At 40.4% G+C, this 17,076-nt stretch overlaps 1 protein-coding gene across 1 annotated transcript in view; it reads right to left on the bottom strand.

The window, feature by feature from the left end:
• Nucleotides 1-9,780, bottom strand: part of USH2A (usherin) — a 371,525-nt gene extending 361,745 nt beyond the window's left edge. The window contains exons 1-2 of the mRNA XM_050972284.1: nt 9,296-9,780; nt 3,983-4,148 (exon numbers count right to left, since the gene is read on the bottom strand). Of these exons, the coding sequence (XP_050828241.1) occupies nt 3,983-4,148; nt 9,296-9,780 (651 nt within the window). The remainder of the gene's footprint in view (nt 1-3,982; nt 4,149-9,295) is intronic.
• Between the last annotated feature and the right edge of the window lie 7,296 nt (nt 9,781-17,076).

Raw genomic sequence — 17,076 nt, 5'->3', positions numbered from 1 at the left:
CACACCAGTATTTTAGCTGTTGGCAAACTGAGCTTGTCCAGTGTCAAGCCCTTCTCTTTTCCCAGTTGAACTCCTCATCCCACCTCAGCAGTAAGCCAGGGCTGGACCAAGAAACTGGGAAGAGGGACAGCTAGGACAAAAAGATAGTCCTTACTCTACAGCCTCATGCTTAGCAATAAAAACTAGGGTAGAAGAAGAAATGTGAGGAGATAAAAATTTTACTTCCAAGGTGGCCTGCTGCTAAGAAATTGGCTGGGCAGTGGTCTGCTTGTGGGAGGTGGGGAGTGATTGCCTTTATATCATTTGCTCCCCTCCCCATCCCTTTCCTTCATGAGTTTTTCTCACTTTTGCTATTTCTGTTGTCTCCCCTCTTCCACTGGCAGGGGTGAGGAGGGCCCAGGTACTTGGCTGCTGGTTGGCATCAACATGACACCTTTTCTAAACAGAAGCATTATAGCTCCATCTCTGACTGGTAGCTTTGCATAGCATGTCTCTTTGTCAAAGGATTTTGTGTCCAAAAATTCTTTCAGAATTTTTTTTTCAAAGACCATCTGTTTGCAGCTGTCCGATCGGCTGTCTGTCTCTGTCGGACATGCGTAGGGTGGTTCGCGTGGGACGGTTCGCAGGCAACCCGCGATGAACAGACGAGTCTGGGCTCCTCTATAGTTCAGTCTTCAGGTTGTTTATTAAAGCTTATCTCTAAGGTTTTTGTTCTGCCCAGCCGAGATCTGACCAGCAAGGCAGCCACAAGCACTCTGCCCTCCTTTAGGGCGGTCGCACATTCTTATACTGATAATTACGTATGTGATATTTACAATTTTTCTCCAATACCCATCACCTTTATTAAACAGTGCACCTTTAGCATGAACCAATCTAAAATGCACACATCACAGAGAAGATGGATGACAAGAAGAAGGAGAAAAGCCACGAGGTCAGGCCTGAACCCTCCATCTTGCCTCCATTAGACCCCCCTGTACCAAAATCCTAAAACCTACATTCTATTCTACAAAAATACCTGCCCTACACCATTCAAGCCTCAGAAACCTCCCGACCCTCATGCTTTGATAGCACGACCCTTGAAGGGTCAAAATCAAGCCACCAGGTGCTTTTGGCTACATTCCAGGACTTCTGAGCCCCCCCAAGGAGTCTCCCTGGGACTCAGAGCACCCGAGGTGATGCGCTGAGTTCCCACATGCAGCAGCATGTACACAATTAGCTTGCATATTCATGTTTCTACTCTTTATGATCACTTTTGTTTCCGTATATTACTTTCTGCTACCCTGATTGGTTTTGTTCTGTGACTCCTGAAAACAGAACCAAGGTATTTATTTATTTATTCTGGGGACCTTACTCAAATCATCCTTAATCTCAAGCACACTCTGACTGTACTCAGGTCTTGCATTCTTACACAAAAAAAACCTTAAGAATTTTTTACCATTTTACAGTTTAATATCAACCACTTTATAGTTTTATTTCTATCCTACACAGCATTCTCTGTGAATCTGCTTCCCCATTCCCCAATTCTCACACACTTTGCCCTCTCTAACTGCAGAGGTACTTATTCACACAGATAAGCCTGTGCAGTACATATCCATATTTTTTTCCTTTAAGGGCAAAAATTTCTCTTAATTCTATTTTATCAATTTTAAAAAACCTCCAGGCTTTTTTTCCATTCAATCTCCAGACTCCAAAGTTTACCTTGTTTCATAAAAACAGTTGCATGTGTTTGTTCTCTTTGAAACCCAAAAGTGTTCCTAGAGAAACAAAAAACTGTTTACTCTATTTCATCTGACTCTAGTTATAAATGCTCAACATTATTCTTGAGAGCTACACCTCTGATAACGCCCTCATTACTTAACAAAGCTGGTATACCCAGACTTTCTGCTTCAGCAACTACTCAATGAAGAAACCCTTCATGCATAACACACAGGAATGTCTGGGCCCTGCTCCTGTTAGCAGAACTTAAATTTTCCAGCCATAAACTGGAAAATAAGTTTCTGCAATGACACAGTTTTTAGCAGTAGTTCCCTCTAACAAATTACATATCTAAATACAAACCCAAGGATTTAAATTCCTAGATTACCTCAGTAGAATTAATTTACTAGCCTTCTCTTCCCCTAGAATTATTTTATTCCAAAGAAATTATTTTCAGTCTGTGCTATCCTTTCTTCTTTCCTTTCCTCTTATCATTTAATTACTATTTGGTGCTATTCCACCATTTAGCTTTCATTTTTATCATTCCTGAATAGGCATATGCTCTTACACCTGAATTCCAAACATATCTGCCATCCCACCATGTTTTTTCTCTCTCTAAATTTAGTTTCACATCTGTAACCAATACTTCACACTCCTTTGTCATGGTGTCTGTTGCCTAGCATCTGGGTGTATGAGACACAGACACTTCCAGCTGGAAGTTATTTTGCATATTTTTGTATGGTCTTGCTTATGTTGTCATTGTCCATTATGGATAAAAAAAACCTTTTGTCCCCCTGCTAAAAAACAAACGAACCAACCTTCGCCTAAAGTTTGATAGCCAGGCCAAGGGCTAAATGGATCAGGCTGCAGCCACTAGCATCTTTAATGGCAAGTTGCATCCTACAATAGCACCAAGCACAGGAAGATTCTACCCAAGCTCAGAAACTTTGAAAAGGCATTAAGCCTGCAGCTTCTTCAAGGGTCTAGAAGCCGTATTTCTTTTCTCCTGCCATGAATTGAACAACTTTCTACAGAGAAAGAAAGGACCAAATTCCACAGGGTGCTTCACGCTCCTTTGAAATGCAGTTCAAGATCTGTGTGTGTATTTAACCAGCCCTTTCACTTTCACTTGGCTGTGCGAGGCTTTAGCAGTTTCTGAGGTACAAAATGCAGCTGACAGCAACAGCAGTAATATAGCACCCTTGGAGTGCTTGAAGTGTAAAGTTCATTAGTTCTACCTTAAGGTCACTCTTTTAATCCAACAGCCAAAATCTTATTCACACTACCATGCTGTTATCCTGGAAAAAAGAAAACTGCAAAAAAATCAAGACGTCGGCTTAGATACTTCTTACAAGTGGCAAGATCAGCACTAAAAATCCAAATCACAGTCAATACCTTTTAGCAAGTTTCAAGAAAGCAGGAAAACCATTCTTGATTGTGCTGTAGACCAAATGAAATTTAATAGAACGGATAAAGAAAATGAAGGAAGGAAAAGATAAACATTTCAATACCTAATAATTGTGTTTTATAATTATTAGTTGAACTTGGCTCACAAATAGAATTTACTAGGGTGTCTGTTGGGAATTACAAGACATGCAAATAACTGAATTTTAATTTCTTCTGTGTTTGTTTACTGATTTTTGTACATACAGTTTAAATTTTAGCAAACTCAATTTTGCTTTATCCTCTGTGGATATTTGTACACTTATTAAAAAGTTATGTCAACAGAAGACTATTAGAACACAGGGATTGTGCTCTAAAAATTCTGAATCATATTCCTAAAATAAGAGGTAATAGCTCTGTAACTTACTACCTTGACTGATCCTGCACAAACTCACACATTTACTTACGTGCACATTTACTTATGTAAAAAGTTTTTAAAATTAAATGGAACAGAACTCCATAAGGTAAGTACATTAGCATGTATAGATGAGAATGACATTCCCTTCTATAGGAAATAATCTGAGACCCAAGCCTAATCAGTAATGTTAGATATAAGTATCTAAAATATTAATACAAGGTTTTCTTCACCTGACATATTCATGTTTAAGGTGAGATTTTTCAGTTTTGTACAGTCTGCTTGTCCAGAAGAATGGGCACAGCATTTCTTTCCAGTCCTAAATTAGCAATTGCTTCAAAATGAGCTTCCAAATTAAGATCCTTACCTACAAGATTCAAGAGTTATCATTTACATCCCCCAATTTATTCTTTTATATTTATACAGTTCTACTACTCTCACACAAACGTTGTATTTCAACAAATATTAAATCGTTTTTATTTTACTTACCTGTACACTAAGATGAATCCATTTCTTCACAAGAATTCTCCCCAGTGTCATTACTTTTATTGGTGGCTGCAAACCATTTACTGTGCGATAATAAAACATGGTCTCTTTCTCAGAGATTGTGAGTTTGAACACAGTCTGCCCATCAACAGCCTTTTCTATTACACACCTTTGGAAATAACCAAGAAAAACAACATAAGGTCAGAGGCACACACATATACACATTCTTGCCAAGGTGCTATCCTGTAAAGTGATGCTAACCAGAATGTATTAAAATAAACATTAAAAATACAGCTCTTGAGAAGATGCTCAGTGACAGCAAAAGTCACAAGATGTACTAAGTGTAAAAGAACTTTAGCAAAGATATTTTCTGTCTTGATCTGTGAGGGGTTTGGGTTATGTTGGAGTTTTGGTTGTTTTTGTGGGTTTTTTTTGGCGTTTTGCTGTGTTTATCGAGTGCTGGCAACCTCAGCTCATTTGGGGGTGAAAGAGAGGTCCAGTTTGCCTCCTCTCTTAAAGGTTCCATGACAGAAACCACAGTGACTGTACAAGTCTCTGCCACACTTTTCATACAAAGCTGTGCAACTTAGTACATCCCGTGAAGGCACTTTAATTTTCCTTAGTCTAACAAGGCAAATGCAATATAACCACAAAAAGCAGTACAAATGGCATGCTTTGTTAATAAGTCTTCTATCTTTCCACCCAATCTGCGCAGGTAAGGCAGCCCTAACACCAGCTGACCCTACACTCTTCCCTTTGCAGTGCCTTTGTTTAACCTAAGAAACTAGAGCAAGGCAATGAGGATATCCAGACACTTAAGACACTTATTAGGATTTTTTTCCGCACAAAGAATTCACATCAATAGCAAATACAATAATGTCATATAAGGTACAGAGAAAACCATCCATAGCAAATTATTTTGCATTTCAAGCTGCTGAAATGTTTTTGTCAATCTAATAACCATGATGCCAAGAGTCCCGAGAAAGCACAGCCTCCATATGCTTGTGGAAAAACTTTATATTTTATTAAAACATAAATACATGAAAAAATTATAAAGTTCTATGCTTCCCATTTGAGCTTCTTGAAAAATACAGTTCAATATACTGACCATGAAAAGTCAAATATTTTAACAGTTACATCAGACTAAATTAGTGCAATAAGTCACAAGAGGGAAGCATATAAAATTTGTATGAGATTAGTATTTACTTACCCATATTTCAGAGAAAATGAAAACAGAAAACCCTTACCTACTGATGTCTTCATCTATTCTGCATTTATGAAAGAAAACTATCAAAAAGGCTGTTCTTTGATACTGCCATTAGTCACTAATTCACCTTTAAATCCAAGGAAAAATTAATTCCTCCTGTTACTATTCTAGCCTGCTGGAATATTGTCAATGAAACACCTTGCAAAACGAAGACTTCTGTTTTCCCAACCTTACTAAAACCACCTTTCTTAATAAATTGTCCACTGGTCTTTACAATTTTTTGTTTGCTTGCAAACATGCTAGTTTTGTTAGATAATAAATGTGAAGGAAGGCTCAAGCTAAGTAGCAAAATATTTAGGAACTGGATTTACCCAGTTCCTGAATAAACAATAATTGGATAATCCAAGATTTTGTTTATTTTACTTATCTAAAACAAACAACCCCACATTGTTTTTATCCCCAAAGGTGTCATGACTTTAAGAAGGGAAGCGACCTTGATGTACATCACTTTGAAAACTGAAAAGAACAAATGTGAATTGTGACTTACTAGTAAAAGAGGAAAATCAAGAGGGAAAAGAGAAGAGAGGGAAGGAAAAAGAAAAAATCCAAACTAGCTCTATCATAGGTGAAAGAGGCATTACTTCTGACTCTGAGCTTGATTTTCCATTCCAGCCATGACTACAGAGAGAAGCCACTATTCTATGTGAAGTCTCCAACTTCTGGTAACCTGCAGTCCCACAGAGCCAATACCTGACTACATATAACTCAGTGGTGGGGTTGGAGGGAAAAAAGCCTATAACACAAATCCACTCAGACACCTTTCAAAGAGAAAACTATTCTAGAGAATCTAACATGGTGAGATCACCATCTGCACTGGGGCTGCCCAGACATCAACTGCAGCAAATGGGAACACCTGCACTGGTTCAAAATCAGATAGCCTTTTAAGTCTAATTTCTAATGTAAAACATCTGAATGGATAATAAGAACTACCATATAATTTTAGTCCCTTAGATAAATTTAAAAAAAAAAATCTACGTGCTACCCACTTCACAGTCAGGCCATTCCTGCTGATCCTTTGTAAAAGATCTCAGCTCGCTTCTTGACACCACCAATATCTTGTGGGCATCTGAACTTGCTCCAGTTCACACTACATTGATATAAGCTGCCTGTAATGGTCTCTCACAGAGCTTGTACCCATATTCTTATCCTATTCCATTGTGAAGGGCCATCATTATACACAGTTTCCTACATTGTGCTAATGCTTACATACAGGCTACACACATGCTTACTGAAGGCAATTATATTAACTGATGAGTACACACAGCAAGAGGAAGCATGAGGCTAGAACGAAACTCAGGGGCAAGAAAAGAAAATTTAAAGACTGAAGTACAAATGTCAATGTTTTCTCACTCTTGCTTTTCTTCAATATTTCCAGTATGCAGTGACTTAAAAGCATGCCTACAAATGTCTCTACTAAACATCTTAAAAGAACATAAGGGCTTCAAATAAATCTGTAACATGACCTGATTCTTCTCTCTGTGTCAAAGTGTATTGTCTCCTAGATTCACATAAGAAAATTTGGTATATGAAACTGATGAAGAAAATTCTTGGTGTCTCTGCTTATGTACAATCTTTAAAGGGCCTTCAGACTTGGATGCTCCCATCACTCTCTCATTTCAGCCAGCACAGTAACTACTAACAAAAATCCTGCTATTCTCTTGCATGGGTACATGCCTAACAGAATGTCACAGGATGAAATGGGATACTGTACAGCAACACTCCTAGCTTCTTTCCTAAGCATACAGACAGACAGACCATATAAAATTCAGCACAAAAACACATTAGTATGGCATGTCCAAAACACAGGGGTCTGCTGTACCTGATGTAAGAGCACTTTGCCAGTAAAAAAAGCCACCTTGTTAAACTTTCAATCATTCTACTGGCAAAATGAGCAGCTCATCCTGGCTGGTCTTCCTAATGCTTTGTGGGAAAACAAAGATTTGGTTAGAATGCATCCCACTTCTGTGATGCTCCTCTGCTGTGATAATGGGGTTTAAAAGGTCTCACTAATGACATGTAACAGGGACAATTCCCCACCAGGGACTTCAAAATGTAGGACACCCAGTAAGTCAAACTTCATCTGCCAACCTGAAGGACTCACTTAGCAATATAAGAAAAGGGAAAGCATCTTAGTCTGCTGGTAAATTATTCTCTTTTCTAGGCTGCCTTCTGAGTTAAGTTTCAATGGCTATTCATGTGCAGCAACTGTTCCACCAGAACTGGAGTTCAGTGTTCCTTTTATGAAAAAAGAGAAATTAACACAATTCTTTCTGTGTCAGTGAAACAAAAGCACCTGGACAGTGGCACATCATCCTGACCATTGGAATAACTGCTGTCCATCTTCAGTATTCAGGACTGGGCTTTAGCATTGTCTTTCCTACACACTGAATAGCAGCAAATCTCACAAGGCATAAGAATGAAGTGATCTATTAAAAAATTAAATAAAAACATTTAAATTTTAAAGCAATCTATAAAACCCACTGGACAGGAATATGTACACTGTGTAGTTATTAACACAGCAGCAATTGGAAGCTAATCTTTTGCAGTAGTCCATGGCTTATCAGTCATCAGTAGAGTCTGGTTTCTTCACAGCACTTAATCATTTGAAACTAAGGACATAACATTACATTGTTTTAGGCTCCATGCATCAAAGCCTATCCCACTGACAAAAGACTTTCACAGATCTCACTCAACATGTTGCTGCAACAGCCTGCTTGGAAATTAGCAGGATGCTTCTGCTTCAAGTTAGGCACGTGCTTTGATGAAGGAGACTCTGATCAGCTCACATGTGTGTGGACAGGAATTCATGGCATGGGAACACACCAGAAATGGACTCTGACATCCAAGATTCAACCATTATATAGAAAACTACAGGCCAAACTCCAGGGATGCCTTTACACATACCACTAGCTGAAGTTATTTAACTTCAGCTCAGAAGTCCCTTTTGCTCTGCAGATATAATTTATTTCCACTTCATAACCACAAATTCTACAGTTAGGTCAAGTTTAAGGTAATTATCACTGCATAAAACATACTATAATTTTATATTATTTTAGATATTTCTATTTTTTCTGATGACTTTGCTACCTTTAGACAAGTGACTATATCATATCAGCATGCAAAATAAGTATCAAGAATGCCTCAACAAAGCAGATGATTACCTACATTCTAAGAATACATTCTAAAATAATTTGTGGCATGTCGTCCAAAGGAACAACCTATACTCTTTGTGCTTTATGTTAAAGAGATCTATACAATGAAGGTAAGAGTAGGAGGCTCTGCATTTTGTGAGAGATGACTGAACTTTTTTTGCAGGATCTGGGATGCATTTTTCAAAAAGCAGGTTTTTCATTATAGTAAGGCCCAGTCAAGCTGAATGGTCACTCCAAACAGCAGTATTTCCTGAAAATACAACATGTAGGCAAATAGGAGAGGGAACATGTTTAACCACCTCTGTTTTGTGAGCACCTAGTGAAATTTCACTAGCAGTTTAAATAGCGGAATCACTTGTTAAAGCAGCAACACAGTCTGCCAGTCAGGCAACATTCCCCAGATCCTTCAGGAACACAATGACCTCTTTTCTATATGTCCAAAACCTAGATTTGGACATAGATTTTGGTGGCTTTCCGTGTTTGCTTTTAGGACAAACTTGTGTTGGAGAAGTCTTAACATCTTAGATAATTCTTTTTCCGTCATGAAAGCAGCAACAGCACAATCCTGTGACAACGTAATTTTCTAGCAGCTTTTAGAAGGAATGCAAATTGGAAACAAATTTTTCTTCCTGAGAAAAGACATGCATATTAGGTATGAATAGTTCCAAACACTGAAAGCCACTGGACTATCATCTGAGTCAATGCCATGAAACTGAAGCCAATTGTCTTGACATTCTTGACATCTGGGAAGACCCCAACCTAAATACAGCTCTATAAACGTCACAGTTTCCCACCACACCTTTTAAAAGTTTAAAGAGCTTGCTAATAATGACTGTGACTACAATGATCAATTTTTTTAAGAGCACCAGGAAAGTAAACACCTTCAATACTACTTACATTACACCTTCTTGCTCAGGTTTCAACCATACAGTTAACGTAAATGAAGCTCCAAGCCTTGGAAGACGGGGAGTAGAGAAGCAATCCTTGTGATTATGAAAAATAAAACTGGAAGCATTGCTGGAAGACCCTGGATGCAAGTCCCTCTTGTCCTCTGTAATACAGGTACCAAGACCTTCTGAAAGAAGTGGTTTGTAGGACGAAGGTGATGACCTATATGGACATTCCTGAACACAAAACTTCTGAGTGCAGGATATAATACTTTGAACAGCTACTGAGCTGTGACAAAAAGTACTTCGGTCCGGCAGCCCACAAGTGGCTTGAGTTGGCACGATTGACACATTCTTGAAAGCTCCCACATTTTCAAGCCTAGGGAAATGTCCCTGAGAGCTGACCAACACAAAGGAGTCATAATAAGTTAAGATTAATGTTTCAATAGCATGAAACAAGAAACGACATCTCAAGGAAAGAGCCCGGCAATTCATGTTTACAAAAAAGCTCCTCCTGATTAAAGCAAACGTAAATAAATAATGATGTCCATGTCGGTAGCAATGTCCTCAGGTGCTGTGCTTTAAGAGTTTATGTAGCGTTTCATCCCCAAAACGCCCATGCAAGGACTCAGTCACAAGGGACATCTACGTCTTCTGGCCAGCAAACCACACGTGGGTGACAGCCGGGATCTGCAAACCACAGAAAACAGACACAGTCCGTAGGAGAAACCTGCTCTTTTGCACCAACGGAGGTTATGCTCGGCTAGGGATTTCAAGGGTTTGAATGCTTCGTCCAGATTCCAGCCAGCAGGCCCACCTGCACACCCTCGCTGGCTAGGGCCGAGACACTTCTCCGAGCCAAGGCCATGGGATTAGGCCGGCTCGAGGGCGCGCAGGCTCATGGCCGAGCGGAGTTTATCCCGGATCTGTCGCGTCACCTGGCTTTGGGTGTCACAGTAAGGAATACGGGACACGGCAGCAAACCGGGACACGCAACTTGGGCCTCTGAAAGTCTCCGCTGAGGGCTTCGGGCGAGTTGGCCGGACCTCACGCCTACAGCCCCCCGGCGCTTACCTCAGCCTCGCGCCGCTCCCTGGCAGCTGCCATCCCCCCCGCGCTATTCCCGAGGGACACCGGCGCTCCCCGGGAACCAGGAGCGCTGTTCCTACCGTCCCCTCGTGCCTTACCCCGCCGCCCACCTCACGCCGGCTGCTCCTCTCAGCGCTCGGCAAAGCTGATTAAAACCACGTTCCCCATCTGTCCCGTGTGGAGCTTTTTCTAACAGCGAGCGCCAGCGCCGGGGCGCACCGGGCCGGGGCAGCGGTGGCAGGGCTGATTTAGCGCTATCGCCCGGCCGGGAGCGGCGCGCATCCAGCGGGGCCAGCGGAGCCCGGCGCTCCCCGCGGCGACGCCGCCGTCGCCCGGCAACGCCGCGGCCTTCCCCGCCCCGGGCCCCGCCGCGCGTTAAAGCGGCAGCGCCGCGCCCGGGCCGGAGGGAGCGGAGCGCCGGGACACGCCGGGACAGCGCCGCTCCACAGCACCGGACCGCCGCGCTGGGCTCGCTTTCCACAGGCACCCTGTGCAGCGGAGGAACATCCTCAGGCGCGTTTTTCCCGCGTCCCGTTCCTCCCTTTGGTAGCGCTCTGCGTAGCGGGCACAAACAAACTGCAAAGGTGTCGGTGAGCTGGGCAGGAGCTGCAGAGGGCTGTTCACGCGTTTCTCTGGACAGAGAAGCACTAATTAATACGTCCCTGAGGATATAGGAATCATCTATAAATTTTATCTGTACTATGGAAGTTTCAGGAGCTGCAGCCTGGCTGGTATATTTCCCTACAGTTTTGTTGCTATTGCCTCCAGTAGCTTGTCACCTTAGCATATTTGGACTTTTACTGGCTACATAGCGACAAAATTCTTTGGCAGCATATACAACTGCTAAGAAATCATCTTCTGTCATAACTCTTAATGCATTTTAACAAGCCCTTCATCCCATATCAGACAAGATCCTTGACCATTCCTGGAACATCTCTGCTTTAATACAGATCTTTTTCCTAAGGTCATAGAAGATAAATAATAATTCCTGCTGAAGTGTTATCATTCATTTTGCAGTGTTTTCATGTTCTGGTAGTCATTCAGCATAGTAGCTCTGTTGTCAGAATTACATGCCCTAAAGTATTCAAATGTAAAGAACTTTGTTTACCACAGAAGGGCTGGGGGGAAAACACTTGTCTGAGGCACAGTGCAAGAGCTCAGCCCATAAAGCATTTCAAGATAAATTCAGTCAGGCCACGTGCTACCACAGTGCCATCGACAGTGCGACAGCCAGAGTTTTTACACATCAAGAGCAAACCAGGTCTTAGAGAACACACGGGAGAGAGGACAGAAAATATGGTAATAAAATCCTAGATATTAGCTACCATCTCAGCACATCAAAGAATGGGAACGGCTATGACCATGGAACATGCACCCGACAAAGGAAGGAGCTTACCAAGTGGTCAAGGACACCAGACTGGCTTGTGTGTATTTCTTGGCATCTGTGAAATATTAACCAATAAATAAGTAAAATCAAGTTTTGCTTGCTCCCATCCCTTTCTAGCAGCCAGCAGGCTTGCTCCAAGGATCCTGGCAGGTCTAACAGATGTCCAAAAGTAAAGGCAGGATATATTCACCATAAAATGCACTTTGTTATGTTCTGCCAGTACTTCACAGCCTCACCACCTCCTAGACAGACTACGGCATCTTTCAATAGTGCTCAGTTTCAGGGAAGTGGTGCTGACTGATATTACACCCTCTATTCCACAAAATAACAAGCAGAAATGACAATTTTTCCCTTTGTATATTTCATCCAAATACACAAGACAGCAGTACAAACCTTGCAAAACCACATTGCAGGCCAACAATTTCCCAGGTCAAGGATCACTACATTGCTGTTCATCAGGAGTACAATCAATAAACTACCTGCAAGAGGCTAAACTATGAAAAAGACCTTTGCAACCAAAACCAGACATGCAATGTACCACAAACAAAAAAAAAAAACCTGAGAGTGATTTTGCAGGAAATACAGACCCTATTCACAGGAGTGTTTTGAAGGCTGTTTAACATACATTTATGAAAACAGGGAATCCTACCAGGCAAAAAAAAAAAGTATGCTGTTATTAATGATGCAACAAATTCTCATGAAAGATACATTATGCCCATTTAACAGAATTAGAATTTTGGAACAAGGAAAGTGACATAATTTGAGTGCTTCAAGCTTTTAGTTACAATTGTTCATTTCATCAGGAAGGAAAGCTTTCATTAGCCCCTGGGGTGCCTTAAGCAACCTCAATGTCATTGGAGAAACTGACCTGCACCAGAGAAGTGTGACATAACTGGCCTCCTGATCCTAATGATTCAACACCCTGTCCATGGCAGATAGCATTATCCAAAAAACCCTTTCCATAGTAGTTGTTTTCTTAACCCACTGAGAGCAGAGAGTCCCAGGACACACAGGCTCTATGAGGTCAGGGCATGCTGAGGAAAAGAAACCATACAGCCTGGTTTGTTACATGGCAGCCTGTGCCTTGACTAGAAAATTTGAAGACCATGTGTCTAAATTCTGAATTCTCTGAAGCAAACTATATGAGAAATCATCTTCCTAAAATCTAATATAAGCCCTCAAACTTACCTATTTGCACATGCTCAGTGGAACATCTTATTGAAGATGGCAAAACTTGCATAAAAGGCAAGCCTAACATGACCATTGCCAAAGTTCAATGTGTTTAACTTTGTAACAATGATCCTCTAGTAGGATGAAAAAGTAGGAGAATGAAGGGAATACAACAATACACTTACTCAAAACTACAATTGTACAAAGCTAGTGTGCACAAACAATGCAAAATTGCATGTGTGTGTTTTATACCTACACAATGCAATAACAATTTACAGTTTAAAATAATTTCCTAGAATCATAATTCCTGGAATGACTGAGGTAGAATTTCAGGTAGTCTATTTCTGTCCTAAAACACCCAAAGGTGTTCTTCACCTTCACAATTGCTTTTAAATATTTTCATTAGTCATGGAAAAGTCTTGACACTCAGTTTGTTCATCAATTTTGCCTTGTATTCTGTTCATAAAGAGTTCTGAAAATATGCAGAATTTTGCAGTGTATTGTAAGCTTGCTTTTGTATCATGTTCTGCAGACCCCTTAAAACCAATATTAGCTCCAATTTGTGCAGTCCTGACTAGGTGAATGCTGCAATTTTTGCTATAGTCTGAAGTGACCTATGTAAACTAGCCCACACAGCATGACTTTCAAAGATTAGGCTCAAGTGATTCACTTTCAGTGAATATTCATAACGACTTGCTTTTATGAGTGCTTTTTCCCGTAAAACTTCACCATTTGAATATTTGCAGGAAATTAGCATAAAAGATCCATTTGCATTGCTGAGTCAATATGTATATTTCAAATTCAACTGTCTAGCATAACTATTTTTTCCAATATTTTGCAAGCAATAATAAAACTACAATGAAAGTATATTTTAATAGCTGGAGGGGAGTTGATCATGACAACCCAGAAATAATTAACAACTTACATTTTAAAGGGGAGGAAATTCTGTATAAGGCAGCGAAATAAATATTGGAGTAAAATTTTCTGAAGGCACAGGAGGAGGCGGCAAGTATTTTATAGAGCTGTTAAGAGCCTTTTAACAGCTTTAGAAGTACAGTACATCACACCACTTATTTTAGCACCAAAAACTTTCTTTGTTTCTAGAAAGGCAGAAACAAAAGACTCTTTTAGGCAACAAGCTTTACAGGCTTCCTTCACATGAAAATACAGCACCACAGTGCACATCTCCCTGTGGTAAATCCAGAGAAAGGAAACCTCTTCAAGGACTTCTTTACACAGAGTTTCTTTTCAATCACCATCATAGGCTGTAATAATGACCTGTCCAAGCAGCCATCCCATACAGCTGGAGCACTTGGGTTCTCATCATTGACATTTTCGCTCCTCACAGCATCTTTTATTTCCTCCACACCTTCTCACATCCCAAGCCATCATATGCTCTCCTGGCAGCTACAAGCACAGGACATGCCTAAGAAGCAATTTCTTTTTGATTAGCCCATTCTTAAAAAAAAAAAAAAACACAACAAACAAAAAAACCCCCCTCATTCTTCAATCTATTCTCTGCAACTTTTTAGATACATTATCTGTACCTAATTAATCAGTTCTCTGTTTTCATCATCAACACCTTCTCCAGAGTCTTAATCAAATCCCTACCTCTACTCTTCATTTTCCTTTAGATCTTCTGTTTTACTCCCCTGTTTCATGGATGCTAGGAGAAGTCAGCAAAATTTCTGTGAAGAGACTTACACCTGAGATACTGCAGAGAGATTCAGCCAAGGTAACATTTCTTCTCACGAAGATCCTCCCTTATTTTCAAAGACGTCTTATGCTTTGTAAAAAAACTCAATGAACAAACAAACAAAAAAAATAAAACCAAATCAAAAATTCCCAAACAAACAAAAGAAGACCCCAAACCTCCTCATGTTAGAAAGTTAAATGAACAAACAAACAAAACAAAAAAAATGAATAGAACCAAATCAAAAATGCCCAAACAAAAAAAGACCCCAAACTAAACCTCCACATGTTAGAAAGTAAAATTACTAATTACCCAAATATCAAAAAATTAGGCAGTTTTCTGAAGACAGATGAGTCTGGCTTTCAGTTGAAGGCTGAATCACACATGAGCATAATCATTTCCTCCTATAAACATTCAGCTTCTGGGGTTTTTTCCTTGAAAATTACTATTTCACAATTCTCAAAATACCTATCTTTACAATATCTTTTTGTCAAATCCCCTGCAATTATGTCCTTCTCCTTCAGTTTCTAAATTCACATCTATTTCAGAGCCCCTCTTGTTGCTTCTTGCACATCACTACAGCAAAGTAAGTCATGTTTATCATTCCCAAGGACAGGCTCCTTCCCCAAACATGTCCTGCTATTTGCTCCTGTAAGGATCTGATCACTTTCTATTCAGACTACCTCTTCAACAAGCAACAGGTTCCTCAAACTTTTATCATCCTCTGCCCTCAATACTTATTTCCCACCCATTTCTTCTGCTTTCCAATGTATCCTTCTCCTTCACAGTACAGACATCTCATAAATACTCTGACCTTTAGTTCTTCCTCTCTATTCTTAATCACTTTCCCTTTCCTCTGAAAGCTTCCACCTGAACTTACCTCAGTCCAAAGTCCAAAGTTCTCCAAAGTTTGTAGTAAATCCTTTTTCTTCTCATGGGCTCTCTTTCTTCTTTGTGCTATGAGGGAGAGACCTGAAGGAAGCACTCCAGAGCCAAAACCTGGTTATTGCTCTGCTTTCCTTAGCTGCTGGGTTAGGAGACCCAGGAATGATGAACCAAGAGCTTCATCATCTCCAGAGCAGAATCATAGTCCCCTCCTATCCTCTACACCAAAGACACACTGAAGGCCTCCCCATGCCAGGAGGAGCAATTAAACCCTTCCTGCTTCACCAATAAGATCCTTGCTGAGCAACACAGGGAGGAGCAGCTGCTGTCTCCCCATCTGCTTAAGCAAATTGGGTGCAGGCCTGTTTTCTTCCCTTCCTCCCACTCCTTTTCAGCTCCCCTGTGCCATCACAGTGCAGATTGCCTTCTGAAGGAACAGCTCTTCAAATCATTTCCAGCCACCATGGCTCCCTGGGGAACATCATGCAGCTGAAATCAGGTCCTATCTCCACTTCAGACTGATACAGAGCAAGAACTGCTTCATCCTCATTGTTTCCCTCCAAAGTTTCACCTGCTGTATTATGTGCCATCTTTCAAAGGCATGCAGTGCCTGTAGAAGCCTTATTCTTTTCTTTAAAGTAGCGACTCCTCTGCTCCTGGCCCCTTCTTCTTCCAAGAATAATTTTAAAACTGTGTTACATTAAAAGAAACAGAGGTTTCCTAGAACCACTGAGTTGAGCTTGTTAAGCTTGTGCCTGTGAAACACATTAACAGTATTCACCACCCTAACTTTGAGGTGTTCGTTATTCCCAGTTATCTTTAACAAGCCTCTCTCCTGTAAATGCATGCACATTTTTGCTTTAAGATATTTTGTGCAACCTTAATCAACACCATAAATTCTGAGGAGCATTGGCATGCGCTGTTGTGGGTGTAGAATAAGCATAGGCTAGTTAAAAAAAAGACAAAACAATAAAATTCAGATGCTAAGTTAAGGGAAGTTATTCAAAGAAGAAACAAAGCAGTCAGAAAATCCAAGTTCTAATCAGAGCTAAGAAATAAGTAACTGTATGTCTGTGTCTTAGTTTCCTTAACTACAGATTGAGAAGGCTGATACTGAATTTAGTGAAGTACCATGACACGTGCAGAAAGGAACAAGTTGCCAAAGAACTATCAAGTGCAGTAAAATTTGAGTTTAACTGTCAAATGTCAAAACCAACTCTTTTTTCTGAAGTTCAAGGAACTGCTTAACTTAGCAGTAAATCTAGTTTCAGCTATGAACAAAAAGGTCTGCTATTAAAAACCAAAAATTGGAAGTATTTTATGATGGCCAAATGCTCCAACGGACCGGTCCTGTGAAATGTCAGAGGGCAGTCAGTAATTAATATCCCATGGCAAAAGAAAACTGATAGTAGGATCCTGCACTTTAAGAGTCTTCTATATGATCAACTAAAATAGAAATTGGCTTAACAGCATGAAAATACACACTAATAGTTGCAGCAAAGAATTACAGATTTACATCTTTGCTGGTGAAGATACTCTAAAAGGTAAGATTAGAAATTCCTCCCAA

The sequence above is a fragment of the Serinus canaria genome, chromosome 3 (genome assembly GCF_022539315.1).
Source record: "Serinus canaria isolate serCan28SL12 chromosome 3, serCan2020, whole genome shotgun sequence".
Taxonomy (NCBI): domain Eukaryota; kingdom Metazoa; phylum Chordata; class Aves; order Passeriformes; family Fringillidae; genus Serinus; species Serinus canaria.
The sequence above is the reverse complement of the archived record's forward strand: the minus strand, read 5'-3'. Positions and strand labels throughout refer to the sequence as shown.